This window comes from Malania oleifera, chromosome 12 (genome assembly GCF_029873635.1).
Source record: "Malania oleifera isolate guangnan ecotype guangnan chromosome 12, ASM2987363v1, whole genome shotgun sequence".
Taxonomy (NCBI): domain Eukaryota; kingdom Viridiplantae; phylum Streptophyta; class Magnoliopsida; order Santalales; family Ximeniaceae; genus Malania; species Malania oleifera.
The window spans coordinates 55,037,525-55,063,400 of NC_080428.1; the positions used below are offsets into that span (position 1 = coordinate 55,037,525).

General features: G+C 36.6%; 1 protein-coding gene across 7 annotated transcripts in view; it reads right to left on the minus strand.

The window, feature by feature from the left end:
- Nucleotides 1-25,021, minus strand: part of LOC131145057 (uncharacterized) — a 30,469-nt gene extending 5,448 nt beyond the window's left edge. For 2 of the 7 annotated variants that reach the window (XM_058094102.1, XM_058094097.1), the window contains exons 1-5: nt 24,473-25,005; nt 15,102-15,305; nt 14,468-14,962; nt 3,753-3,881; nt 3,255-3,443 (exon numbers count right to left, since the gene is read on the minus strand). In XM_058094102.1, the coding sequence (XP_057950085.1) occupies nt 3,255-3,443; nt 3,753-3,881; nt 14,468-14,962; nt 15,102-15,305; nt 24,473-24,877 (1,422 nt within the window). In that variant the 5' untranslated portion in view covers nt 24,878-25,005. Of the gene's footprint in view, nt 1-3,254; nt 3,444-3,752; nt 3,882-14,467; nt 14,963-15,101; nt 15,306-24,472 lie in introns of all 7 variants that reach the window. The other 5 variants (XM_058094099.1, XM_058094100.1, XM_058094098.1 and 2 more) reach the window with 5 other exon arrangements.
- Between the last annotated feature and the right edge of the window lie 855 nt (nt 25,022-25,876).

A 25,876-nucleotide genomic window follows, 5' to 3' on the forward strand; every position in this document is an offset into this window, starting at 1 on the left:
ATTTTCAAAAACCTCATTAGCTATCAGAGCTGCATCCAAAATCTGTCTATCACATGAAGACGCACTCTGACTATGGGAAATAGTTTCCAATAAGACACTAGGCAGTCTCTTAGATAACACTTTGACAAGGATCTCATACAAACTGAACACCATACTAATTGGCCTAAAATCCTTGACTCTAGTGGCAAAATCCTTTTTATGCACCAGGGAAAAGAAGCAGAATTATCCTACCAACAATCCCACTGTGGATAACTCATGAAAAAAAGCTCTAAGAAGATCGTCCTTTAAAAAAACTCCAAACAGGAAGAAAGCCATTGTGAATCCATTCAGCCTAGAGCCCTCTCTCTTTCCAAATCAAATACAACACTTTCAATTTCCTCCTTAAAAGGCCTCTCAATCCACACTGCTTTCTATATGGAAATAGGGTAACAATTCAATCCCTCAATCATAACCTTACCTCATTGAAAAAAAAGAAAGGATTCCTGTAAAAATCAGTAATAGTACTTGCAAAGCAAAGAGAGTCCCTATTAATCATGCCCCTATCATCCTCAAATTCTTTTATAAAATTCCTCTGTCTCCCCTACTCGCCACCCAATGAAAGAGTCATGTACTACAGTCTCCCCCCTCAACCTAATTCAATCTAGACTTCTACCACCAGTTAAACCCTTCCCTCAAATAAACCTGCTCAAACTAATTAGACAAATAAACCCTTCTACCCACTTATAAGTCTCATTAGAGAGGCCCCTCCTCGTATAGCCAATCTATAGCACCACCTCATATAGCCAATCTATAGCACCAAGTTACTGAAAATGTCTTCTTCGACAATGCACATCGCCAAAAACTTCCAAGCATAGTTGTCAGAATCTTACGATTCACGATTCGATTCATACAATTCGAATCACTTCTACACCAAATCAATTTGAATCGTACTAGTGAATCTAAACACAACTGAATCATTGCTGAATCTATCGATTCACCTCGTGAATCTAATTTGATCCGAATCTATCGTTTCACATGATTTTGGACCTATCATTTCCTGACAAGCCCAACTAGTTTTAAACCTCCAAAACAAATTTTCTTTCTCTTTTCATTGCTTTTATTTTTACACAATTACCTTAACCATTCCTTGTCTATGTTAGTTTGGTACTAAAAAAGAGGAGAAAAGAGAATTTTAGGTCTCATGTTGTCTTCACAAAATCATTCTTCACTCTAGGAGTATGAGTGTTCTTCCATTGAGAAGAAGCAGCAGAACACTCACCGGCTATGGTGGTACTCTTGTTTTGTCGTGTTGTTAATATTTAGTTGGTTTTTCAATAGTTTGTTCAATTATTATCATTTTTTGGTTAATTTTTTTTCCTTTTAATCCGAGAAAGAATACGCATGCGATATTATTATTTTTTAATTGAAAATTTAATTATTTTTTTCTTGATTCCTTTCTTTAAACAACACTAAGTTCAATTTTTTTATTAATATTTCCTGACTCATTCTCTTACTTCTCATTTGTTAAAGGAAAGCATACAAATGAAATATGATTTTTTTTGTTCTCAAATTTTAAATATATTTTACTATTTTTCTTGTTTGTATATCAATATATGTATGTCATTTAGAATTAATTTTAGAAATTTATACCGAATCTTACGATTTAATTCGATTCTCGATTCTCGATTCCTAAAATTGAAATTTCGATTCATGATTCAAATTTCAATTTGACAACTATGCCTCCAAGTTCCAAATTCTAAGTTTATCTTTCAAAAACTTCAATCCTCTAAAGCAAAAGCTTTCCCATCCCTCCACATTACACTCTCCCCACCATTTTCTAGCTAATGTCCAAAAATCATGCTGTGTCAACCACATGTTCATAATGAAACAGAGTTGGGCTGCACTTTGTATGATTTGATTCAAGTACTAAGGGGCAATGATCAGAAATCAATCTAGGAAGCACTACTTGAGTAAGGTTAAGAAAGGCATCTTCCCAATATGTAGAAAACCAGATTCTAACAATCCTAGTAGGTATTGGCATATTACCAGCAACAAATCAAGTCAACTGAGCATTAGCAAGAGGAATATTCCCAAGATCACAATCCCTAATAAAGAATCAAAGCCTCACATGCTAGAAGTAATCCTAGAATCCTGCAATTTTTCATTAGTGGATCTCATGGCATTAAAGTCATCTGCAAAGCATTAATTATGAGAACACAAAACAAAAACAGAAGCAAGCTCATCCCATAAAAACCCCCTCAATCAAGGACATTTGGGACCATAAACCAAGGTAAGCCACCTCTATCCCTCACCCTTACTGTCTAAAGAAACAGCGCAAAAAGGAACCAGGCAGAATATCCAACTTGCAAGCAAACCTAGTATCCCAAATAATCAATATAGCACCCAAAGAACCAGAAGATGCTAGAAACACCCAATCCTTGAACTTGGAATCCCAAAGACTTCTAACAGGATACCCATCCACACGCTCTAACTTAGACTTGCAACATGACAATATCAGAAGCTTTACAGATAATTTACTTGATCTTCAAAAATGTTTCCTCAAACAACCCAACCCCCTAATATTCCAACTCAACAGCTTCATCTAGACACCTTACTAGCTCCACCTCTATGGCCATTCCTACCTCCATAATTGACTGAGGAGGCCAATTTAAGCAATTCTCTCTCCACTCTCTTCCTTTTCTCCTCTCATAGGTTCTGGAGGACACAATAGCTTTCAAAGGAAGGGTTAACCAACTTACACTGGATTTTAACCAACACCCCCTGGGTGTTCCAGCGGCCCCTCTCAACGCCCAGCAGATCCAAGCTCATGACCCTCCCTTCAATTTCTCTTTAGCACAACGAACCTTTTCAATAGAGACATTAACAAAAGCAGGCAGAATACATTAATCAAGGTTAACAGACTTATACTGACTGACAAGGGATTCATGCCCAGAAATAGGAGCAAAAACAGTTGATGAAAGAGGAGTGAAAAGAATCAGAATTTCTCCTAGAGTGAAACAGTAATTGACATTTCAACAGGCACTGTGTGCACAGAGGCAGGATAAACTGCCAATCATATGAGCATAATTCCTTTTGAGAACTTGTATGACAGCCTACCCTAACATTTCCCATGTGCCAGTAAGACTTCCTAAACCAGCCCCTCACTATTTGTTGACCAACTGCCAGTGTGTATTTTATGTACGCAAGTTATGCGTTAAAGGAAATGCAAAATAGTATGCACATATAATATTATCACTGCATGTCTAGTTCTCTACCTCAGTAGCCTCCAAAGACTGAAACCGTGGAGAGTCAATTTCTGATGATACAAATAAAGTAGGTTCCCTGAGAGATGATCTTCCCCTGTGTAGATGAGGCAGACAATGTTGACACAGAACATTGATGGCAAGGAGAAAAATTCCACTTGCAAAGATGACAGACAGCATTTTCAACAAGGAAGAGCTTCTCTGTAACAAACAAAATGAAAAAAACAAAACTTAGTAAACTCAAGAAAAACAGTTTTCCTGCATAGCGCCCCCCCCCCCCCCAAAAAATAATAATAATAATAATAAAAGGGACTTTAAATTTATGAGTAGTTGCACCAAAGAGATTTCCCAATTTTAGGAAACATTTGCCAATGTATGCTTCTTTGTTCTCAATTAAGTGCATAAATTTCCTCCCACTCAAATTCATTTCCAAATTTTTCAAGCATTGCCAGAGGTAACACCATCAAGTCATCAACTTATCTAAATGTGAAAGTAGATAAAGCACGGCACCTTGAACCTCTCGAGTACCTTGCCCTTAGAAAAGTTGGTAAATTTTGCAACCATGTCACATGAGAATTCTTTATCAGGCAGTGTGTATACATCTTCATAGAAGATGTCTAGAATGTTAGCCAGTCCAACCTGCAAATATCTTGAATTAGAGACAACCCAGCCACAGTCAAAGCATCGATTCAGGAAAGCCCTATAGCAACTCTGAAAGTTTCATATGAAAACAATCCTCATAAAGACACATCCATCAAGCAGGTTTCATTAATTTCAAATTTTACACTCATGCACTGAAAAAAAAAGACATGGAAATGGACGTCACCACTCTTGCTTCAGAAAACCTCTTCACAACCCTGTTAATTAAGACAAATATTTTTTAGCTTGTCTCCAAGGCTATATGATCTTGAACTTGATGGCATCTGATAAGTTACTGCACCAGCACAAAATAAAAAAGGAGCAGGAATGGAGAGAAAATTAAGTAATGAATAGGACTCCCAAAATTATATATGGCACATGATAGATTAAACACGAAGATGTTTTGGTGGCAATAACATTACACCCCTCGTAGCTAGAGAGCAAATGCCCTCAGAACAGCACTCATAGAATTTGTTGCAACTTGAAGCCTTTGAGAATACATTTCTCCAAAGAATTGGGCATTCTATCATGTTGAGACATTCTGACCCAGCAAGAGAAACTCTTTCAAACAACAACAATACTACAATTAGGCCTTCATCCAAACTATTTGAGATCAACTACATGATTCCTTTTGTCATCTTTTTCTGCATTTAGCTCAGTTTAAGACTCTCCCCTTTGATAAATTAAGTTTTTATTATTTCTTTTTTCTCTCTATCTCTCTATTAGCTCAGTCTAACACTCCACCTTTTGATAAATTAAGCTTTTATGCTTTTTTTCCTCACTATATGAACCCTACAATTCATTGAAAGAAGTAAGAATAAAAAATTTAAAAAAAAAGAGAAATGTGTAGATACCTAATTTTGTCCAGATTGAAATTAATTGGAGAATAGGAGAGGCTAATTGAAATCTCTCTCCTCTTGCCCTAGACTATTCTTGGTAAATTTGAATTTGGGTCTTTAATTGCACTTTTTAAGCCTTAATTGGGCTTTAATTGGGAGTTATCCTATATAAGGATAAGCTTCTAGCCTTGGAAGAGCTAATTTTTGTTGCCAAATGCTCATTTAGGACAAGGAAGGGTTTCCCTTGTTTTAAAAGGGAATTTTTGGAATTTTGAGGTTAGTGCAAGCTCCCTTACTTCTTTATAAGAAGGAAGCTATAGCCCTTGCAAAAGGGGGAAACATACAGTAAAAACAAGGGGGGGAGGACACATATGTTGAATCACAAAAAGGGGTTTTACATTCAGTTGAAGTAGAGACTCCAAGGGGACAGCTTGGGAGCAAGAGAAGATAGAAAGAGAAGGAAAGCAAAGAAGACTCCATTAAAGAGAGAGAGTTTAAAGCTTGAAGAAGGAATAGTTGAGAAAAAGACCAAAGCTTGCTCAAGGCTTTCGAAGATCCAAAATCTTAAAGAAGAATAAGGTAAATCTACTATCTTCATACACCTTTACATGATTTCACAAACTTGGGTTTGAGATTAATGGTATGCATAGGTGAATGGTTGGAAAAATCCTTTTCATTACATGCCAAAGTTAAAATTTTTTATGATGTTCTTCATGTATGAAGCAAAGATTTAATTTTTACTACATATGCGGTGTGAAAGTTCCAATCTTTTAAAGAATGTTCACAAAAAATAAGCCATTGAGAGCAAGTATGTGGTTACTTGATGTTCATGAATGTGACCTAAGTCGATTCATGTTAGGGTTTTGAAAAAAGGAGAACAAACTCAGCTCGATTAATTTTTTAAAAATTATTTTTCTTATTTTTTATTATTTATTACTTTATAAATATTTTTTAAATAAAAAATTGTAAAAATCCAAAAATTAGCTAAAAATTTTTATTTTCTATTATTATCATTATTATGCTTTTTTGTGCATTATTTTTTTTATAAAAAATTTAAAATAAAAAGAAAATTGAAGAAAATATTCCTAGAAATTATATGGTTGATTTTCATATTCTAGGGTTTTCTTTTATGTTTTTAACCTATTAGGGTTTTCTATTTGACCAATAAAAGAAATTAAAAATCAAGAAGGAAAGGTTTCCTTTCATACATAAAGAGTTGATTTGGTATATTTATTTTCTTTCTTTCTTTCTTATTTTAGTAAGATTAGAATCTTAAAATTTAGGAAAATTGTATTTTAACTTTACGTAGTATCTTTTATATTATAGTAACTTGATATAGATCTTGGTTTCCTTATTTTCATTATTTTAAAAGTCATAAAAATCATAACTACTCTAATTGCTTTTTAATAATTTAAAATTCCAAACATTCATAAAATTGTAGGAAGGGTATTTAAAATTTCTAGGTTATTTTCCTAGGTTTTTTAGAGTTTTGAGGGCCTTCTTTTCTTAAATTAGGATTTCCAACCTTGGCAAAAATCAGAAAAAAATAAAAATAAAAAATGAAAAAAAAAAGAAAAATGAAAAAAAAAAATCAATTTCCTTGTACATTAAGCTTGGACTTTTTTTGCTTTCTTAATTTAGAAAGGTAGAATTATCTACCTTAGGTAAGTTCTTTATTTCTTTAGATGACTTTTTTTTTTATTTTAAAAATTTTGATTTATCTTCTTTACTTCAGGTAATATTTGATTTTCAATTCTAGCAATACTTGCCTTTGAGGCTTCTTTGGAATGCTTAGGTAAGTTAATTTACATGAGATAATTTACTTACTTTACATATCTTATTTCCTATGTGAATATTTTCTTGTATAGTTGTATCTCAATTGTATTTAAAGAAATCCTAGAGTATTTTAATGAATCCGATGATGGATGTCATACGGGGGCGCAATAGCACTCCTTATTGGTTTTCTTGAGGTGAGGAAGGCCTTGCATTCTAAATCAGGATACCGTGGGAATGCAAAGTGCATAGGAGGTGTTAGTATCTTTCCCTCGCATAAATGTACTCACGAAGTTAGACTTTGGTTCATAGACCTTCGACCATCGGTTATTTGGACCTCAAGATAGCTAGTTGACCAAAATAATGGCTAGTAATTAAATAGATGTTCTAACCTCACCTATAACAAAATAAGTTAGTGGCGACTCCATTGACATATTTTTTACCCATATATCATCCCTCAAATACCAATTTCAAAATTCAACTTCTCTATTCATGTCGATGCAATTCGAAGATCACCCTAGTAGAGGTGAGCCTTTGGAATGTGTAGACAAAATGTACACACAAAAAGAAAACCTAAGGAAAAACAACATCAAGAAACAACTAGCCAGGCACCCTACACTCCGCCCCAAAACCTAAATACAGCCTCTCCCACTAAGGCTAGCCAAGAAAAAAGGGGTACTGTCTTTACTCCCTATCCTATTTGAAGAAAGAACACTAAGTAAACATGAGCAAGTTCCACGAACAGCTCCCTTTCAAGCCTCCATATTTGTTCGAGCTATAAGATTAACCCAGAGCAATGTTACCTTAAACATGTAACATGTAACAGTTTGTGCAGTGGGATGAGATCGCAGTGTGGTGCATACTCTAAATGCAGTAAGCTGGGGGTATACTTTCATAAATATATTGGTGAAAAAATGTGTAGTGCACTTGTATATTCTGGAGATGATGTTGAGGTGCTTCAAAGCCTATAAGAGATTTTCTTCTGAAAAAATAGATTATTGAGGACTGCAAATTAAATTATAACCCAATAAATCTCCATTTTCAGTAATAAAATGTCGTGGAAAATATTGAATTAAAATTCTGGATCACTGGATTTAATATTCTGGAATGTGCCATGTTTCGAACGTTCATATCAATGCATAGTTCACAATGTCAGCTTTTTTCTGGTAAATATGACCCAAATATAAATCAAACCTTAACTTAAGATCATTTAAACTCAAAACTCGAGAAACATTAATTCCACAACCAACAAACGCTGTGTTCAAAACAACCGACAAAGGCTGTGTTCAATCCAATCATCATAAAAAGGTTCAATCTCTACAATCAACTCTTTCAACAGACCAAACAAAAGAAACCCAAATGAGACTATGCCAACCTATCATTCCTCATGGGGATAGGGGTTTTAAAATTCTGGTTCATTTGGTTTTCTTTTATGAAGAAATAAAATCTCCCTCTCATCAATCATCAAAGATTTCAACCAAAATATCAAGATATCCTTAACCTAAGTACATCAAGTGAGCTACAAGGATCCTTCTTCATTTGCATATAGTCTAAGGTCATAATATCATAGACCATCCACCTTAAACACAACCTAGAACTCTCCCAAACCTTTTAAATTCTTGATGGCATTTTGATTCTTGTATATAACCAAAATCTTGCAACTTGGTAGTCCTACAGCAAGGCCCACATGTTATTAAATCATGGTTTTCTATGGAACCATCGACAAATTAGCCTAGTAAGTCAATTTTTTATATATATAGAAAAAGATTCATTGATATAGATAGGAGAAAATAACAGATCCTAAAAACAACCAAAGCAAAGAAACAAAATCAATTACTTCAGAGCCCCTTTCCAATCCCACTGAAGATCCAACAACAGAATTCCTTGAAAGAAACCTAAAAAATAAGTCCATAAGAAGCTAGGGAAGTAACTCTATCCAAATAAAATGCAAGGGATTTGTTTTGCATTGAAGATCCCCACTTTCCTTTCAGTCCACAAGGTCCAAAATGCCAAAAACTGCACATCTCCATTTAACTATTCCCCTCTTACTCCACCCAAAGCGTCAACACCGCAACAAGAAGCAAACATCAAAAGTCTGTGACAGCACCAAAGTCTCCTCAAAGCACTACCCATTTGAGGAACAAAATATTCTGGCACTCGCAAAAACATAATCATATCCTCAATCTCTCTTTCTGAAAAAATAAAAATGAAAATCTCAAGAAAGAGAGCCCCCCTCAAAAGAATAAAAAGCAATGATTGAGCCATTATGCAAGAGAGACAATATGAAAATATAAAGGAACAAAGATTCCAATGAAACCTCATCCACCCAAACATCTTCAAAAAACTGAATATGAATCCCATTCCCAAAACGAAAATAGGTAAGAGAATAGAAGAAATGAGCAACCTAAGAAATAAATTTTCTAGGACTAGCATAAGAAACATTATCATTACCATTACCCCTAGTACCACAATAGTTCTTGTGGAATCCATACTTGCTTCTAGTAACCATGTGCCATAAGAAATCAACCCCCAAGGGCCAATTAGCGAGATGTTTTCACACACCAAATTCAAAAGGCCCAAACCCTTTAAACTTAGGTCTCCTAAGCTTCTCCCAACTAACTGGACGATCAAGAAGGTTTTGAGCCTCCCAGTTGCCCCTCTCATCACGTAGAAGATCCACAATATGGAATTCGCCCTTTCGATTGACTCCCTATGTCACAAATAAGATTTAAAAGAAGTAATAAAATGCTTAGGAGTGGGAATAATACCTTCAAAATTGGCAACATTTATCAAGTAGGCCCCAAGAGATTCATTACTATATTGTGAGCTTCATTCATACAAGGCTCAATATTGAATGTGAGACAATTGAAATAGATGCACTCAGTCTTAATTTTCTCGAAATTATCAAAATTTCCATCAAATTTTTTTCTTTTCATCGCCCCCGAAATTGAAATGGCAATCGATTTCCATCTTACATAATTTTTGTCAAATTTTCAAAGGTTCATCTAAAATTCATCAAAATGCCAAAATTTTATTAAGACTTGTCAAAATTTTAACTATAGAATGAAATTTCCTTAGAAATCAAATGTAAGATTTAGACACAATGTGAAATTTCTCTCTTAATTTATCTCTTTTTTTCTAAAACAAAAGATTATTACAAGGGCTTTTGAAATTACATGAAAAATTAAACTTTCAGCAACATTTTATTTAATCATTCATATATAATTTATCTTTGTTTTTTTTAATAAATATTATTTAATTGATTTATGAATTTCATTTCTCTTAGCCTAACACGTTTAATACACATATTATATTACAAATATGTTTAACACACTTTATGCTATGAATATATTTAAAACGCATATTATATTACAACTATTGCACCTCATACATGACATAGATGTATTTAATTTGAAATATGTTAGTCCTAAAACTTACATTGTTACGTAGTATTAACCATTTGTAAAGTTTCATAAAAATAATTCCATGCTTTACTACTAATTTTCATCATTTTTTCAAATCGAAATTGAAATTGACATCAAAATCAAAATTTCCGTACTTTTGGAGCTTAGAAATTTTAATCAAAATCGAAATTTAAGACCTTGTGCACTAAAATTAAACCCACATGAAGCTGACTATGTTCATCTAGATTCCAAGCTTAAGCTTCCTTTACAGCTTTAAAACCAACAATTCGCTGCTTTGAGGATTCAAATTTGAGTCCAAACCCACCCTTCTCCACCTCCTTAAAATCCACTTGACATCAGACATCCTATTGCAAAGACTCCCCATCTACAAAGCTGGAAATATTTGTATGTCGCAAATGATCCAATAACAACCCCTCCTCCTTAGAATCGTAAGATTGTTATGATTTCGTTTACCTCATCAATTTCTTTTAGGGATAGAGGTTAAAATTGATTACAAATTAGGACCTCCTTCCCTATGCTCTTCGTCTTTTCATCCTCTACCATCACTATTTCCGCTACCCTCCTTCCCTTTCCTCTTTGTCTCTTCATCCCCTACCATCACTATTTCCATTGCCCTTGCGTGAAGCTCTGAAAGGCGATGTAACACCAGTCTGGTCCAACAAAGCTTCTCCATTTTTGCCATCTTCATCGCTCTCTTTGCCGCCATAACTCTCGTCTCTGATTTCCCAATTCCCTGAACAAAACAATTCTGTAAGTGCCCTGCCCACTGCTAATGAGTTCCAGTGAAAGAGAGGATTCTCTTATATTTTCCATGGACCCCTGGAAAAAAAAAAAAAGCAGCTGGTGCACAAAGCTCCTGCATATGCAGAGTCCGGGGAAGGGTCAGATCACAATGGGTCTACAGAACACAGACTTACCATGCATTTTTTGCAAGAGGTTGTTTCCATGCCTCTAACCCGTGACCTCTATCCAGGTCACACAGCGACAACTACACCATTGCATCAAGGTTCCCCTTCTATAGACCCATGGGAACTTGTATCTAAAGGAATTATCAGTGGCCTACCTGCAAAAGCCCCCATAGGCTGAGAGCTTCTCAAGTGGGCCATAGCTTATTAAGGCCTCATGTTCAAGCTGAATGAATTAGGCCCTTTACTTATTGACTCTAGCCTGATCTTATTATTAAATAAGATATGGGCCTTACCATGATAACTGAGCTGACACCCCATGAAAACTTTCCCATCACTAAGCCAAGCTCTCATTGGGCTCTTATGCTATTTTGCTACGGTTCCTCCACTACTTCTAAAAATTCCCCTTAATTAGCATGATCTGCTGGCATCATACCTTGATTTGTTTTATTTTTTTATTTTTGGTGAATATACCAACCAAAATTGTGATGTTGCCATCATTTCCTCCATTCGTTGGAAGAACTCCACCACCACCAAGGAACCCTGAACGGCTGAAAATTGTTCACCAATGGTTCAAACACTAGTCAAATACGGCGATTCTAACCCATAAGACACAACCCCAATCCATGCATCTAGCTTCTCTCATCTTAAACCTTCTTTTCCTCATTTATTTCTGTCTGTTTTAGCTAGTTTTGCTTGCGTTTATGCACCCCTCCAACATTTCAAGAATGTTCTTCCACCTTGAGGCTTCCTTACAGCCTGGCTCACAAATCATTTGGATGGTCCCCTTATTCTTCTTTAGAGAAACAAAACAACCAAATCCATTTGCTCTTAACTGAGCCAATTAAAGGTGGCTTGATGACATAAGAGATTTCACCCAAGGAGATGGAGTTTTGGTGAATAAAAAATCACAAAGCTCCTTCGCATGCTATCTCCACCTCCTCTAATGAGATGATGATGGAAGAAAGGCCCTGTGTCACGGACCCCCAAGTTAAACTCAATTAAGGGGCCGCGCGGCACTCGTCGAGGCTCTCCCTCAACAAGGTCAGCCAACAACTACACATTCAAAACTACAGTCATGAGCACCAGATAGGTTTCGAAAGCCATTCGTAATCATGAAATATTAGTTCCAACAATATTGAATCATGAAGGCAAGCAACATTCATGCTCAATGATAAGTGGAACTATTTGTTTTATTTTTATCAATAAGACAACCATACAAGTCATCATCCGAGTAATTCGACATCCAGTATAAAAATCCCTGGAAAATATAGGTGACACCATCTCTCCTCTTCATCTAACCCATATCACACTGTCAACCCCTAACACTCCCCCACTCACTCTATCGACGTCCTCGTCAATGTACTGAAAGAAGTCTTCCCACTATTGTTGTTGGTGACCTTCGCCATTGACTACTTGTCTACAAGACTATACTCTACATAGTTAGTCTCTACTCTGTATGACTCATCCACTGTGTGAGGTAACTATGACTACTGACTTGTAAAAAGCTAAAAAGGTATACGACTCATTCATTGTGTGAGGTAACTACAACTACTGATTGGTAAAGAGCTGAAAAAGGGATACAACTCATCCACTGTGTGAGGTCACTATGACAACTGACTTGTGAAGGGATGAAAAGATATACGACTCATCCACTATGTGAGGTAATTATGAAAAGGTACTCTAGTTGGTTGTCTTTTGGGTATTGAAATAAACCAAATCTCTCATCATACCATCATTCAAGTCATCAGACGCTTCCAAGTCCTTCTCAATATTAACTGGCCAGAACGTGCAGCGCTCACCCTACCTACCCTTTTTAGCACTTGGCGTGACACCCTGCCAACTATCTTGGGTGCTTGACGTGAACTAGTACCCTTTCTTTGCCATGTTGACTTACCAGAGCATGCAACGTTCACCCTGCCTACCTTTGAGCCCTTGGCATGACAACCTGCCTACTTTCCTAGGTGCGTGGCGTGAACCATTATCCTCTCTCAGTCTCTTTGTAGTCTTACTAGAAGTCCTCTACCCACTTACCCATCAAATTGTCATGGATTCTTTTACATTCTCTACCCGCACAAAAATGAGCAATGATCTCAATTAACTCATGTAGGAAGGCCTCAAGCTCTATTGGCTCCACCCCTTGGGATTATGGATGGCATCATGCCCTCGATGTGTTTCAGCCTATTCAAGGCTTCCAACAGCTCAATACTCTCTGGCAGACCTCAAGCTCTATTGGTCTGCTTCCCTTAGGGAGGCCTCAAGCTCTATTGGCTCTCTCCCTTGGGATAATGGATGGCATCATGCTCTCAATATGTTTCAGTCTATTCTCAAGGCTTCCAATTGCTCAATACTCCTCTTGAAGACCTCAAGCTCTATTGGTCTTTTTCCCGCATAAGATGGAAGAGATGGCATCATGCCCTCAATGCATTTCAACCTATTCTTAAGGCTTTCAACTACTCCATACCAGGGATTTTCATACATGGAGTGAATTATTCAAGTTCCACAATTCTATTTTCAAAATCAATTACACTATAGAGGTTCTCTCTCAGTGTTTTCTCTTCGGTGGCCTCAAATTATATTGGCACGCCTTTCTCATTTGTCATCCCTTGCCTCGCATGCTTCAACATTGTCTGTCTATACAAAAAAATTTAAATTCTCATTTTACAACTCATGGTGCTCAGAATAACCATGCTTTGATACCAACTGTCACAAACCCCCAAGTTAAACTCAATTAAGGGGCCACATGGCACTTGTCGAGGCTCTCCCTCAACAAAGTCAACCAACAACTACACGTTCAAACCTGCAGTCATGAGCTCCAAAGAGGTTTCAAAAGCCATTCATAATCATGAAATATTAGTTCCAACAATATTAAATCATGAAGGCAAGCGACGTTCTTGCTCAATGATAAGTGGAACTATTTGTTTTATTCAATCAAATAGACAACCATACAAGTCATCATCCGAGTAATTCGACATCCAGTATAAAATCCCTAGAAAATATGGGTGACACCATCTCTCCTCCCCATTTAACCCAGATCACACTGTCAACCCCTAACACCCTGCTTGTTTGTCCCAATGATGTTGAGCAAGCTACTTTTCTTGTTGATTAAAATGCTGAAATCACCCATAAAATCCTTATAATATATATATTGAAAAGAGAATTTTGAAAAAAATCAAAAGCAGTGCTGAAAATTAAACGCAAGTTTTCTGGAACCCATCATCAGAAAAAGATGGATCAACAGTTATGGCTCATGAGAGAAAACACCATCTCCCAAGAAGCTGATTCCTGACTTTTAGCATCAAGCTACAGCAAGCACAATATGTGCTCCATGTGCACCTATGAATGCATGCAACAAAAATAACAAATTAATTTCATATGATTACTCACACAAAGCATGCACAGTATAAATTAACAAGGATAGCCTCATGATTAACTAATTTTATTCTATTTCACTGATAAAATACTAATATAGCAGCATACTAAAAGAAAGCCCCAATTATGCAAAAGAATTATAGATCTAATCCATACAGCATGTTACTCTTAAAAACCGAACTGACTTCACTGACATGGACAGAATGTTATATTAATTGTAGGGTTTACAACTATGGATTGACATCCAAAAACAAGAGGAAAGAATGAAGTACCATTTGGTAGTGAGTCAAAATAACTTCCCACCTATTCTCCGCAGATTTCTTCCAGCCTTCAAACTTTACGTGTTTAATTTTATCAGCATCAATTTGCAGCATGTATGCAGGAACATACTCGCTTGCCCAATTACTGAACTTGGGGCCACCAATCTTTTCCAATTTAGAGTATTCTGATGAAGTCCACCAAAAGTACTTTGGTTTTGTTTCCAAAGGCTTATAATTTGCTTTTATTGAATTAAAACTGTCTAGCAGACTCTGCATATTTTTTACAACCACATCTTCAAATAATTTATACAAGACAACAGAGGAATCTTTTGATACAATTCTCTTGGGCTTGTTAAGCCAATGGAAGACATTGATTGAAGCTTGGCCTAATGGGATATCATAGAAATTTCTTTTAGTGCTTTCAAGAGCAAAAACGCAAACAACTTCTGCAATTTGAGCAATGACACGTTCATCTGAGGAGCTGAGGGAGAAATATATGGAAACCTGCTGTTAGGAAAGGCACAAGAGAACTGAACCTATCAGTACCAAGTGGCACCTGCAGGAAAGACACATTAATATGGCATTACAGCATGAGTATCATTACTGTTAAAATCCAAAAGCAGCAGAGATAAGGAGTGCAACAAACCTCTCTTGGGTTTTCAAGATCTTCTATATTTCTTTCAGTTCCAGGCCTAAACAGCATCAATTCAAAGTTCCAAAGCTGTTGTAGAACTACTTGCCTAAATGTCATGGCAAGTATATTTCTAGATGTGGTGCTGGACAAAATATCATCAGTGAGTGAACTTTTGAGCTTCTTGGCTCTCTCTTTTACTTTTCTAGCAGGCAGAAACTGGCAAAACAACAAACTTTAAAATAGTTAATTTAAATAAAATAATTCCACCATATTTCAAATAATAAACTTAGCAGAGTTCATGGTCGCTTGTCTCAACCAAAGAAAGATGGATAGGTAGTCTAAACATAAAGACCCCACAAATGGTTACTAACATCACATGCTTTCTATTATAATTGATCAAAAACTTTCCAAATGATGCTATTTTGAAGCTAAAAGACAGAAATTTCATATTTTTCACTGACCATCAACAAATATGTGAAATAAGGACAAGCAATAGCCAATTAGCCACCAACTTATTTAAGACAAAAGACAGTCCAAGGCTAATCATATTTGAATCAACCAATGAAGTTAAAAACACACAATCAGGTAAACTACGCCATATTCATTGCACAAGGCTTCCATGTAACATCAAGGGACAAGGATCTGGGAAAGGCATGATGTATGTAGCACCTTTATCTTTGCATCTTGAAGTGGATATTTTTGTGATTCAAACAAGTAACCTCCAGGTTTTGGTGTAGTACCCTTACCATAGCCAAGGTAGGCTTGCCCTTCAATATAGCAAATTAGCAATTACAAAGTTCTTATGTGTGTAGTGATGACAATTATAACCCATAACCATTAACCCACCCAACCCACCATAAATGGGTTACAGTACACCCATATCATTATGCAGTCATAAATGGGTCATTTGGACCCAAAAATTAAATGGGTGAAATGGGCGTAACCGCTTAACCCATCAATTCATTTAAATTTCCAACCTAGTTAATTGTAATAATAATTGGTTTAGCACACCACATTTAAAACTATACAAAGATTATGTAATTAATATTGTAATGTGGATATCTATGTATGTAATTACATAATTGTAGACAACACATTAACATAATTAATACCAAAATTCAGAAATATATGTACATGTTTTTAAATTATGGACATTTAGTTCGAATACGTACGTAATTACAAAATTACGTATGTACATAATTGATTTGGTTCAGCTTGCCACAGTAATTAATATGCATGCATGTATGTGATCACGAAATTTGTTTAGTTTTGATATGTCCTTAATTATGTATATATGTAATTATAGTACTGGTTACCCCTATCATTTGAAATTAAACAACACAATTACATAATTAATACTATAATTCAAAAACCTATGGGCATTATTTTATAATTATGGACAATTCCTTTCGGATATGTACATAATCATGCAATTATGTATGTACGTAATTGGTTTGGTTCAATTTTCCATACCAATAAATATGCATGCATGTACATAACTACACAATTAGTTCAGTTTAAATATGTCTGTAACTTTGTAGATATGGAATTATAGTAATGGTTACACCTATCACTCAAAATTAAACAACACAATTACATAATTTTTTATAGTAAATATGGCTTTGGTTACACCTATCATTTGAAATTAAACAACACAATTACGTAATTAATACTATAATTCGAAAATCCATGGACATAATTTTATAATTATGGACAATTCAATTTGAATATGTATGTAATTACGCAATTATGTGTATACATAATTTGTTTGATTCGGTTTTCCAAACCAATTAATATGCATACATGTACATATTATATAATTAGTTAATCATAGTATTGGCTACATCTAGCATTTGAAATTAAGATGCATAATTGCATAATTAATTCTATAATTTAGATATTTATGGAGTATGGACATAATTTTGTAATTATTGATAGTTTGGTTTGAATATGTAAGTAATTACATAATTATATATATGCATAATTGGTTTGTTTCAATTATTCAAACCAATTAATATATATTTGTGGAATTACATAATTGGTTCGGTTTATATATATACATAATTATATAGGTACACTAGTTATAATATTGACAGCACCTATCATTTAAAATTAAAATATGTAATTACATAATTTTGTAATTACTACTATAATTTGAATATTTTTTAATCAAACAACAAAATAACACTTAAGGATGGCAGGAAGATGTGCAACAATAATGTTTGAAGTTAAGAGTTTGACCTAGTACCTAGCAATTGGCATCACATGTTTAAAATTAAATGGGTAAATAGGTTGACTTGTGTGTAAATAAGTAGTGTCATAAATGGGCCAAGATATTTTATGTAAGTGGATTATAAAATGGGTAAATGGATTACTAATGGCCCAACCCATTTTGACCTGACTTTGACTCATACCCAACCATTTAACATGTCTAGATGTTTGCAAATACACATAAGAGAGATAGATAGAGAACTTAAGATGAGCTAATTGCTCAACGCACATGTAATTTTTTTATATAGATAAACCTCGTTCAACCTAATCATCTTAAAAGAAGAAGCATGTGTCTACCCCAACTCAAGGCCATACCCAACCAACAAAGCAAATTCCATTTGTTGCAATGTCTTCAGCTCCTTAATCTCAAGCCCAATAGTAGATGGCCCTTTCCTATGCTAATGTAGCGGAGAAAAGTATAGCCTAGCATGGGAATGGGCTCAACATGATTCTTTCATTTTGTTTACACTTTGTCAAGTTGGACACGGCCAATAGGTTAAAAATCTAGGGTCCTAAAATATACTTCGTTATTTTGGGGTGGCCAATTCTAGTACTACCCAAGGTGGGTTGGGATGGAGAATTTGTAATCTCTAGTTTGACATAGTGGATCCCTTGCACCAACTTAGCTCATGGACGTAGGTCCATTAACCGAACCATGTAAATTTGTGTGTTCTTGTTTTAATGCATTTGTTATTTCTTCTTTTTGTGTGAGCATCCGAACAAGTGGCATCAGCCATCAAGGCCTCAATTTCATTGAAGGTTTCTTGATGTCAACCACATTATTCAAAGTTTTGATGTTCAATGGTGCCAACGAATTCAAAAGCTGATGGCTTAGGATGCAAGCCATCCTAGTTCAACAAGGTTAGTAAGCATTGGAAGATAAGGATAAGTTTCCAGCATACGCAGAGAAAGAAGCTTTGTTGTGCCCCCTAGAACATGGCCAATGGTTAGGGCTGAGGATTTCCATGTTGGAGATCTCGAGTTCAAAACTTGGGAGAGGATGGGAAGAGACATGGGATGGAAGATGGGCTAGCATTACCTATAGTTGTTAAAAGTGCGCCTCAAGGAGCGGGGCACAGACAATCGAGGAGGCCAACGCCTCATACCATGCGAGGCAAGGCGACTTGCAAGAGGCGCGATGAGGCACAGAGGGGCATCAGGCGACGTGAGGTGCGCCTTGAAATTTGAGCATGTTTAAATAAAGAAAGGCCAAAGCCCTACCCTCATTCAATTCGAACCAACAGAGCCCTAGACCTCTTTGACCCTTCGAAGCCCCAAGACCCATCGCAAGTTCGTCTTGCACTATTGCACATTTCGAACCAGCAGGAGCCTTCGCGAGCCTTCGAACCAGCAGCGCGAATTCGTCTTCGAGCCTTTGAACTAGCAGGAACCTTTGCGAGCTCATCTTCGAGCCTTTGAACCTTCATCCTCAACATTTCGAACCAGCACAACCCTTCGCAAGTGTGTATTCCACATTTCGAAGCAGCAGGAGCCTTCGCGAGTTTGTCTGCGAGCCTTCAAACCAGCAACGTGAGTTCGTCTTCGACATTTCGAACCAGCAGCGCGTCTTCAAGCCTTCAAACCTTCGTAAGTCATCTACTTCCTTTTCTTCTTCTTCAATTCTTCTTCTTCTTCTTCTTCTTTCACTTCTTATTTTTCTTCTTTTTCAGTTCTTCTTCTTCTTTCTGCTGCCTGCTACTTCTTCTTGTAATATTATATAGAGAAGGTTGTTTGAGCAACACAACTTAAGAATTCACTAGTATTGAATTAAACTTAAGCTGATATTTAGATTTTAGACTTTGAAAACATTTATTGTACTCTTTTATTTTGATGTTGAATTATGTTGAATTGTTGATGCTTTTGGCCTTGGCAATTTCATTTAAATTTCCAATTTTTCCATTGAATGATTTGGCATTTTAAATTCTAATATTACTAGATATTTATTTGTTCATATATCAATTACCCCAAATAGGCATTTTACAGCATTTTAATAGTTGTTCGCCTCGCGCCTCGGCTTCAAATACCCTTTGCGCCTCGGCTCGCCTCGCGCCTTTGACTACTACGGCATTACCTCCCATTGCTCGAGCCTCGAATGGACCCAAAAGAAAAGGTAGAAAGAAGCTACACAATAGAAGGAGCAACTCAATTATGTTTATTAGATGAGGAGCTTTGCCAACAAAAGGAGCACATCCTAGCTGGGTTATGGAAGAAATTGGAGGAATGGTACATATCTAAGTTTCTCACTAACCATCCCTTGCATGAAAGAAGATGAGCCAATTGAGGATCATGCAAATGAGGTTTATACGGTTATCCCTGGTTTAAAGAGCATTGGTATTAAGATTGAGGATGAGATCCTGCCCTTATTGTGTTCTTGATCTCCCTCCCATAAACTAGGTGTGAATAGTGGATACCACATTATATGGAAGGGAGACTATATTTGCTGGTGATGTTAAGGTTACCCCATGATCTAAGGAGATGCAGAAGAAAGTCTCAAACAGTTATATTGAAGAACAACTAGACAAATTGGTTGCCAAAGGAAGAGTGTAAAAGAAAGGGTCTAGCAATAGAGGCAAGCCAAGGTTGAAGTCCAAACACCAAACACACAAAATTCAAGGGTATTTATTTGATCTGAATGGCCTCTGAATAGAGGCTATGTCTGAACCGGTTCACTAATTAAGGGAACTGGTTAGGCATCAAAGCATTTGGTGGCAACTCTTAATTTTCCTAAAATTCCTCTAATAGAACCAGATATTGAAACATGTCTAATTCGGATTCAGAGGTATCTTTTCCAATTTTATCTCTTATAAAAAATGAATATGACAAAAAAATTCAATACCAAGTGATTAAATTTTTAAAATAATAAATTTTATTTTTGTGAGTACAATATTTTTCTTTATAATTACTAATTAATTATATCACAAGAAAAAAATTATTTATGTTAATTGAAAATTTTAGCATATGTAATTTTCTTATTAATTTTATCAAATAGTTATGCTCCTAAGTGTTGAGAAGATTAAAATTGAAAAACAACACATATTCAGATATTAGATATCAACAGTTAAAATAATTCAGATTTTGGATTTAGTGACTGGTTCAAGCTCAAATCAGAACTGGTTCATAAGGTCATACTCGAATTCAGTATTCAGCACTTAACACTTAATTTTACCAAACACCCTTCATTTGTCAAAAGGGAGACACAAGAAAGAACTGTCCAAAGAGGAAAAGAAAGAACGAGACTATTTCAGAAGTAAATGCTACCATTGTGCAGGAGAATTCTAATGATGGTGAGATGCTGTCAATCAGTGTCAGTAGCTCAGACAGCATGCATCTTGATTCTAGTTGTTTGTTTCACATGACACTGGAAAGAAGACATTTTCTACCTCAGAAAAGGCACGGAGACATGCTTTTCTACCTGGCATGTTACAGGACTGAAAAAGAGTCTTATTTTTGGGCACTCCCAACATATGTGTGAAGGTAGCATAATTGAATCCTGTGAGCACTATGATGCTGTGTGAAGGTAGCAGAACTGGATTCTGTGAGCACTATGTATACGACAGACAGCATTGGGTGAAATTCAGTACTGCACATCACAATTCCAAGGGTGAGCTCATATTCATTCAGACTTCAACTTGTTTCTGGCAAGGCGGGATCAGTATATCATGACATTTGATGGCAATTATTCCAGGAAGATCTGGGTGCATTTTGGGGATCATAAAAATGAAGTTGTTTTTGTTAAAATCAAATAGTGGAAATATAGTTGAGGATCAGATCAGGAAAAAGATTAAAACATTCAGAACTGAAAGTGGTTTGGAGTACCATTCCATATTGTAAGACACCACAATATACAGAAGATGCCACAACAGCTGCAGCGGATGAATAGACTTCTCACTGAGAAAGCTCATCATGTTTGGGAGTCGGGCAGTAAATACAAAATGCTACATGGTGAATGAGTCCCCAACTGCAATTGAATTCAATAAGAGGTATGGTGAGACATCCTGTTAATTATTCTGGTTTATGAATCCTTTCTTCTTCTGTTCACGCTCATGTACATGACAGTAAACTTCAGCACAGGACAAGAAAATACATATTTCCAGGGTATGCAGATAGAGTGAAAGGTATAAGTTCTTGTGCAGGTCCCTGTCCACCCAAATTATTTAATACCAAAGAAGTAATGCTCAATGAACCTACAATATTAAACCAGAAAAAGGAGTCTTTGACAGTTGAAGAAAAGACCACAAAACCAGCAAGTAGGCGGAGCCTGATGTTGAAGCTCCAATCAGAGTGTCTAAAAACTTATACATTCAATCTAGAATTCCAGAATAGAGGACTCTGTACAATACATGAGCAAGCATCACAACAACAGCAGTATAAATGTATAATATAGCTACAAGCAGGAAGTGGGGCCAGTTACCACTTACCATCTCAGTGGTATGGATATGTAGATATGGTTAACTATGCCTTATGGTCCTTTCCAGTGCCTGATAGTGTTACAGATGGTGAACCTACCACATAGCAGAGTTCAGCTAACAGCATTGAGTATGAGGAATCTCTTATATCAATGAGTGAAGAGATGGAGTCACTTCAGAAAATCCCACTTTGGAGTTGCTGCAATTGCCAAAGTGAACGAGCACTGTTGGGTGAAAATGGGTCTTCAAACATAAAGGAAGGAATCTCAGGGTTTGAGCTGACACAGTTCAGACATGATTAGTGACAAAATATCACACAGAAGAAGATGAAAACTTCTATGAAAGTATTTTCCCTCATGGTGAAGCATGGTTCCATTCATGTTTTACTTGCCATGATTTGTGCCTTTGATTATTTGCTTGAGTAGTTGGATGTGAAAAGAGTGCCCCTGCCTGGTGAGTTGGAAGAAGAAATTGTACATCTCAGCCAGAGGATTGATGGTTCCTGATAAGGAAGATCATGTGTGTGCTTCCAGAAGAGGTCCCTGAATGGCTTGATGGAGTCTCCTTGGAAATGGCATAAAAAAGGTTTGATGCTTCCATAATGAATGGTGGTTATTTCTTTCTGATAACTGTGATTATTACTGCAAGCTTCCAGATGATTCTGGTGTCCTTGTTGACATGCTAATTGTAGCTTGAGATAAATATGAATTAGCACGTTGAAGGCTCAGTTGAATTGGGACTTTGAAATGAAAGGTGCAGGTACAGTTAAGGAGATATTATGAATGAACGTCAACAGAGACAAAACTAAAGGATGAGACATGCAGGCAAGTGGTATTTGTTTCAATAGCAATATATTGAGGAATATCTTGAGTGTTTTGGCATGTATGACAGTAAATACTCCTTTGGATACACAGTTTAAATCACAATCTTCTTCATCACCACAAATCAATGTTACTTCTGCTAATGCAGTTTGTAACTTTATTTATGCTATTTGCACATTAGACCTACTATTTCACATGTTGTCAGTGTGGCGAATCGTATATGAGTAAATGAGTAATCCTGAGACGGCCATTGGCAAGCTGTGAAGTGGGTAAAGACTATTTAAAGAGATATCTTAGAGGCTCTAGAAATGTTGGTTTGGTCAATGACTGGAATAGGTTCAGTACAATTCAGATTTCACTGGTTTAACGGCGGTTCATTACGTGTGTATTTTTTATATTTCTGGATGCGCTATCGGTTGGAAAGCTACATTTCAGCCTACAGTGTTGTATACCACTGAGGTAGAGTACTACATGGCATTGAAAGAAGTTGTATAGGATGTTGGTGGTTGTTTTGGTATGATTGGCAGTTTGGGTTTACAGCAGGAGTCGTTGTATACTGTGACCAAGTGAGATTCACCTTGTCCAGAATCCAATCAACATGCATGGCCAAGCTCTGTGATGTTGTGATTAGAAGCTAGCTACTGCAGATAATTTGACTGGTCAGTACAGTTTTGGGCTTGGTTGGCGTCAATAGATGTTGAGAGTTGAGATACCCTTGTTGGGTAGTTAGAGGAGATTATATTTAAATTCTCAATTTGGTGGAATTCAAGAAAGGTGGAGATTTTTGTGTAATCTAAAGCTCAATGTGGCTCTTTCATTTTGTCTGCCGCTTCGCAAAGTTGAACCGGGGGTGCATGGCGGCTCCAAGGTATATACCCTACCTGATAAGGTAAAACCTTAGGGTTGTATATTTGTTTTTTGCCAGCCAACTAGTTAGGGAGCTACAGTGTTTGGAGTCTGGGGGTATTTACTCTCCAATTTGACATAGTGAATCACTTGTGTCATCTCTGCGTGCAAATGGACATAATGAACCACATAAATTTTCATATGCTTATTTGTTCATGTTTGGTCTTCATTCTTGCGTGCCCGTATCGTGACAATATCAAAACAAGAAGTTCAGGCTACAGACACATTATATCTTGGCTCCTCCCTATTTCATTTTTATACAAAACGCATTGATCGTTACTGTTTTACTACTTACAAAATAGTTAACCTCCAAATCCTAGGCCCCAGAAAAAGGGGTGGGGGGAACATCAGGCTTCTGGATTTTCGGCATAGATCGATTATCATAATGGCAGCATACCAAATAACAATGTCCCGTAGGAGATGCAATGACCAACCAGGTAGTGAATGTTACTCTATTTGACGAGTATAATTCAATCTCAACTCAGCCAACAACCTCTTATGATTCCACTCAAGTGATTGCTAAGTTTGTCAAGCAAAAACAATTGCACTGGTATGCTACAACCTGAACTCAGCTCTTCAATCAACGCTACAGAAGATGCATGAAAAATTATAATATCTTTTAACGTTTCAGAAAAGTATTTCTCTGCTTAGTATTTGCCTATTTGGTACCATTGTTTGGTCAACATTCCTCAGAGTGGTCTCTGAGAAAATATAAGAAACGGTGAAAATATAGGAAGTTCGAGGATACTACTTCCAATGTTTTGAGAGAATAAACAAACAACGTTTCAGCGTCCAGAAGATTATAGTCTCGGCTGAACTTAGCCAATTCGTTGCAATTTGTTTAGCAAAGCAGATACCACTTGTGAGCCTCAACCCTATATTTTTCCATTCCCAATTTTCAACTTCTTTTGTTTTCTTCACTTCCTCAGCAACAAAACATTCTAAAGAAGGACTCAGGAAACCATAAAACAGAACTGACCAGCCGCGTCGAGACAGTGCTGTGCTCATCGGAAGGACCAGGGAAAACAGTCTCGACCACCATGGCCGGCATATCAGCGTCAATATGCTCAGCCGCAGCCTCACCACCGTCGGCGGCAGCTGCCGTCAGAGCCTGCTCAAAATCTACGGCTCCGACCAACGTGAGCCGAGCCAAGTCGTTCTCGTACGACCTCACACAGGGCAGGCTTTTGTCTTCGGATTCTGACACCGCCTTGAGGAACTCTTGCTCGGTGGTAAGCAGAGTCTTCGGAGAGGTACAAGTGACGACCTGGAGGGGTTTTCTAGGGTTTATGAAGGGTAGGGAAGAGCGATTTATGGGAGGTAGAGAACGAGGTTTAGAGAGGAACGTAGGGCCATGGAGAGAAATGGTGTCAAGGAACGCCATCGATGGAAGTTCTGAGGTCTCCAGTCGGGCGGGAAGGTGTTTCAGGTGTGCAACATTTTATTAGGGTTTTGCATTTTCCGAACGTTGGCAGGCAGAGGTCCGGAATGACGAGGGAATCCGGACGGAGCAATTTGACGCCGTTTTTGGGTAAACAAACACACGTGCAGTAGTTTTAAAAAGAACCGACCAACCCCGTTCCAATCGCGTACAACCAAAGATTTTTAAAAGTATTATCCCCCGGAGTGTGGTTGATGTAGTAGTGCGAGTTGTAAGAGTGTCTCTCATGAGATCAGGTGTTTAAACTCTCTTGAATTTATTTTCACCCCTAGATTCTTGAAATTTACCTCCCTTTGAAGTTGTGGGGTCGGCTTAAAGGGGTGCGGAATTAATCACGTGGACCGTAAAACGGACACATGAAAACTCGGTACGTAATCCAAAAAAAAAAAAGATTTTAGAAGTATTTGAATTTTATAAATTATGATTTTTTATTTTTTTAAAGCCTTAGTAACCAATTGAAGGTGCAAGCCACAGTTTCAACCTAACAATTCAAAATATGGGTTTGAAGGTGCAAGCCATCTAATCCAACCCAACCCATATATAATAATTGTAAAAAAGTTGAAGAAACAAAAAAAAAAAAAAATTAGAGGAAGGTAGGTTAAAGGTTACATATCCTCCTATTTTAAGGCTAAATTTTTTGAAGAAATTCTTTTTAATTTCGTCTATATATTTGGAGCCACTAGGAACTTAAGTTACTTGCATATCTTCCGAAAATTTCAATTCTACCTATACTATTTTTGTGCTATTTGGTTATTAAAAAAATAAAACTGAATTGTCTATTTGACCCAATTTATCGAGCATCAAATCAATTCAAAACAATCACGTCCAATATTGTTCAATTTTATCAATGGTCATTTTTGGACTGGACTAGCATCGTAATGCAAAATTTTTCTTTTTATTTCTGGAGTCCATCATCCTCTTTGCTTTCATTTCATACACAAG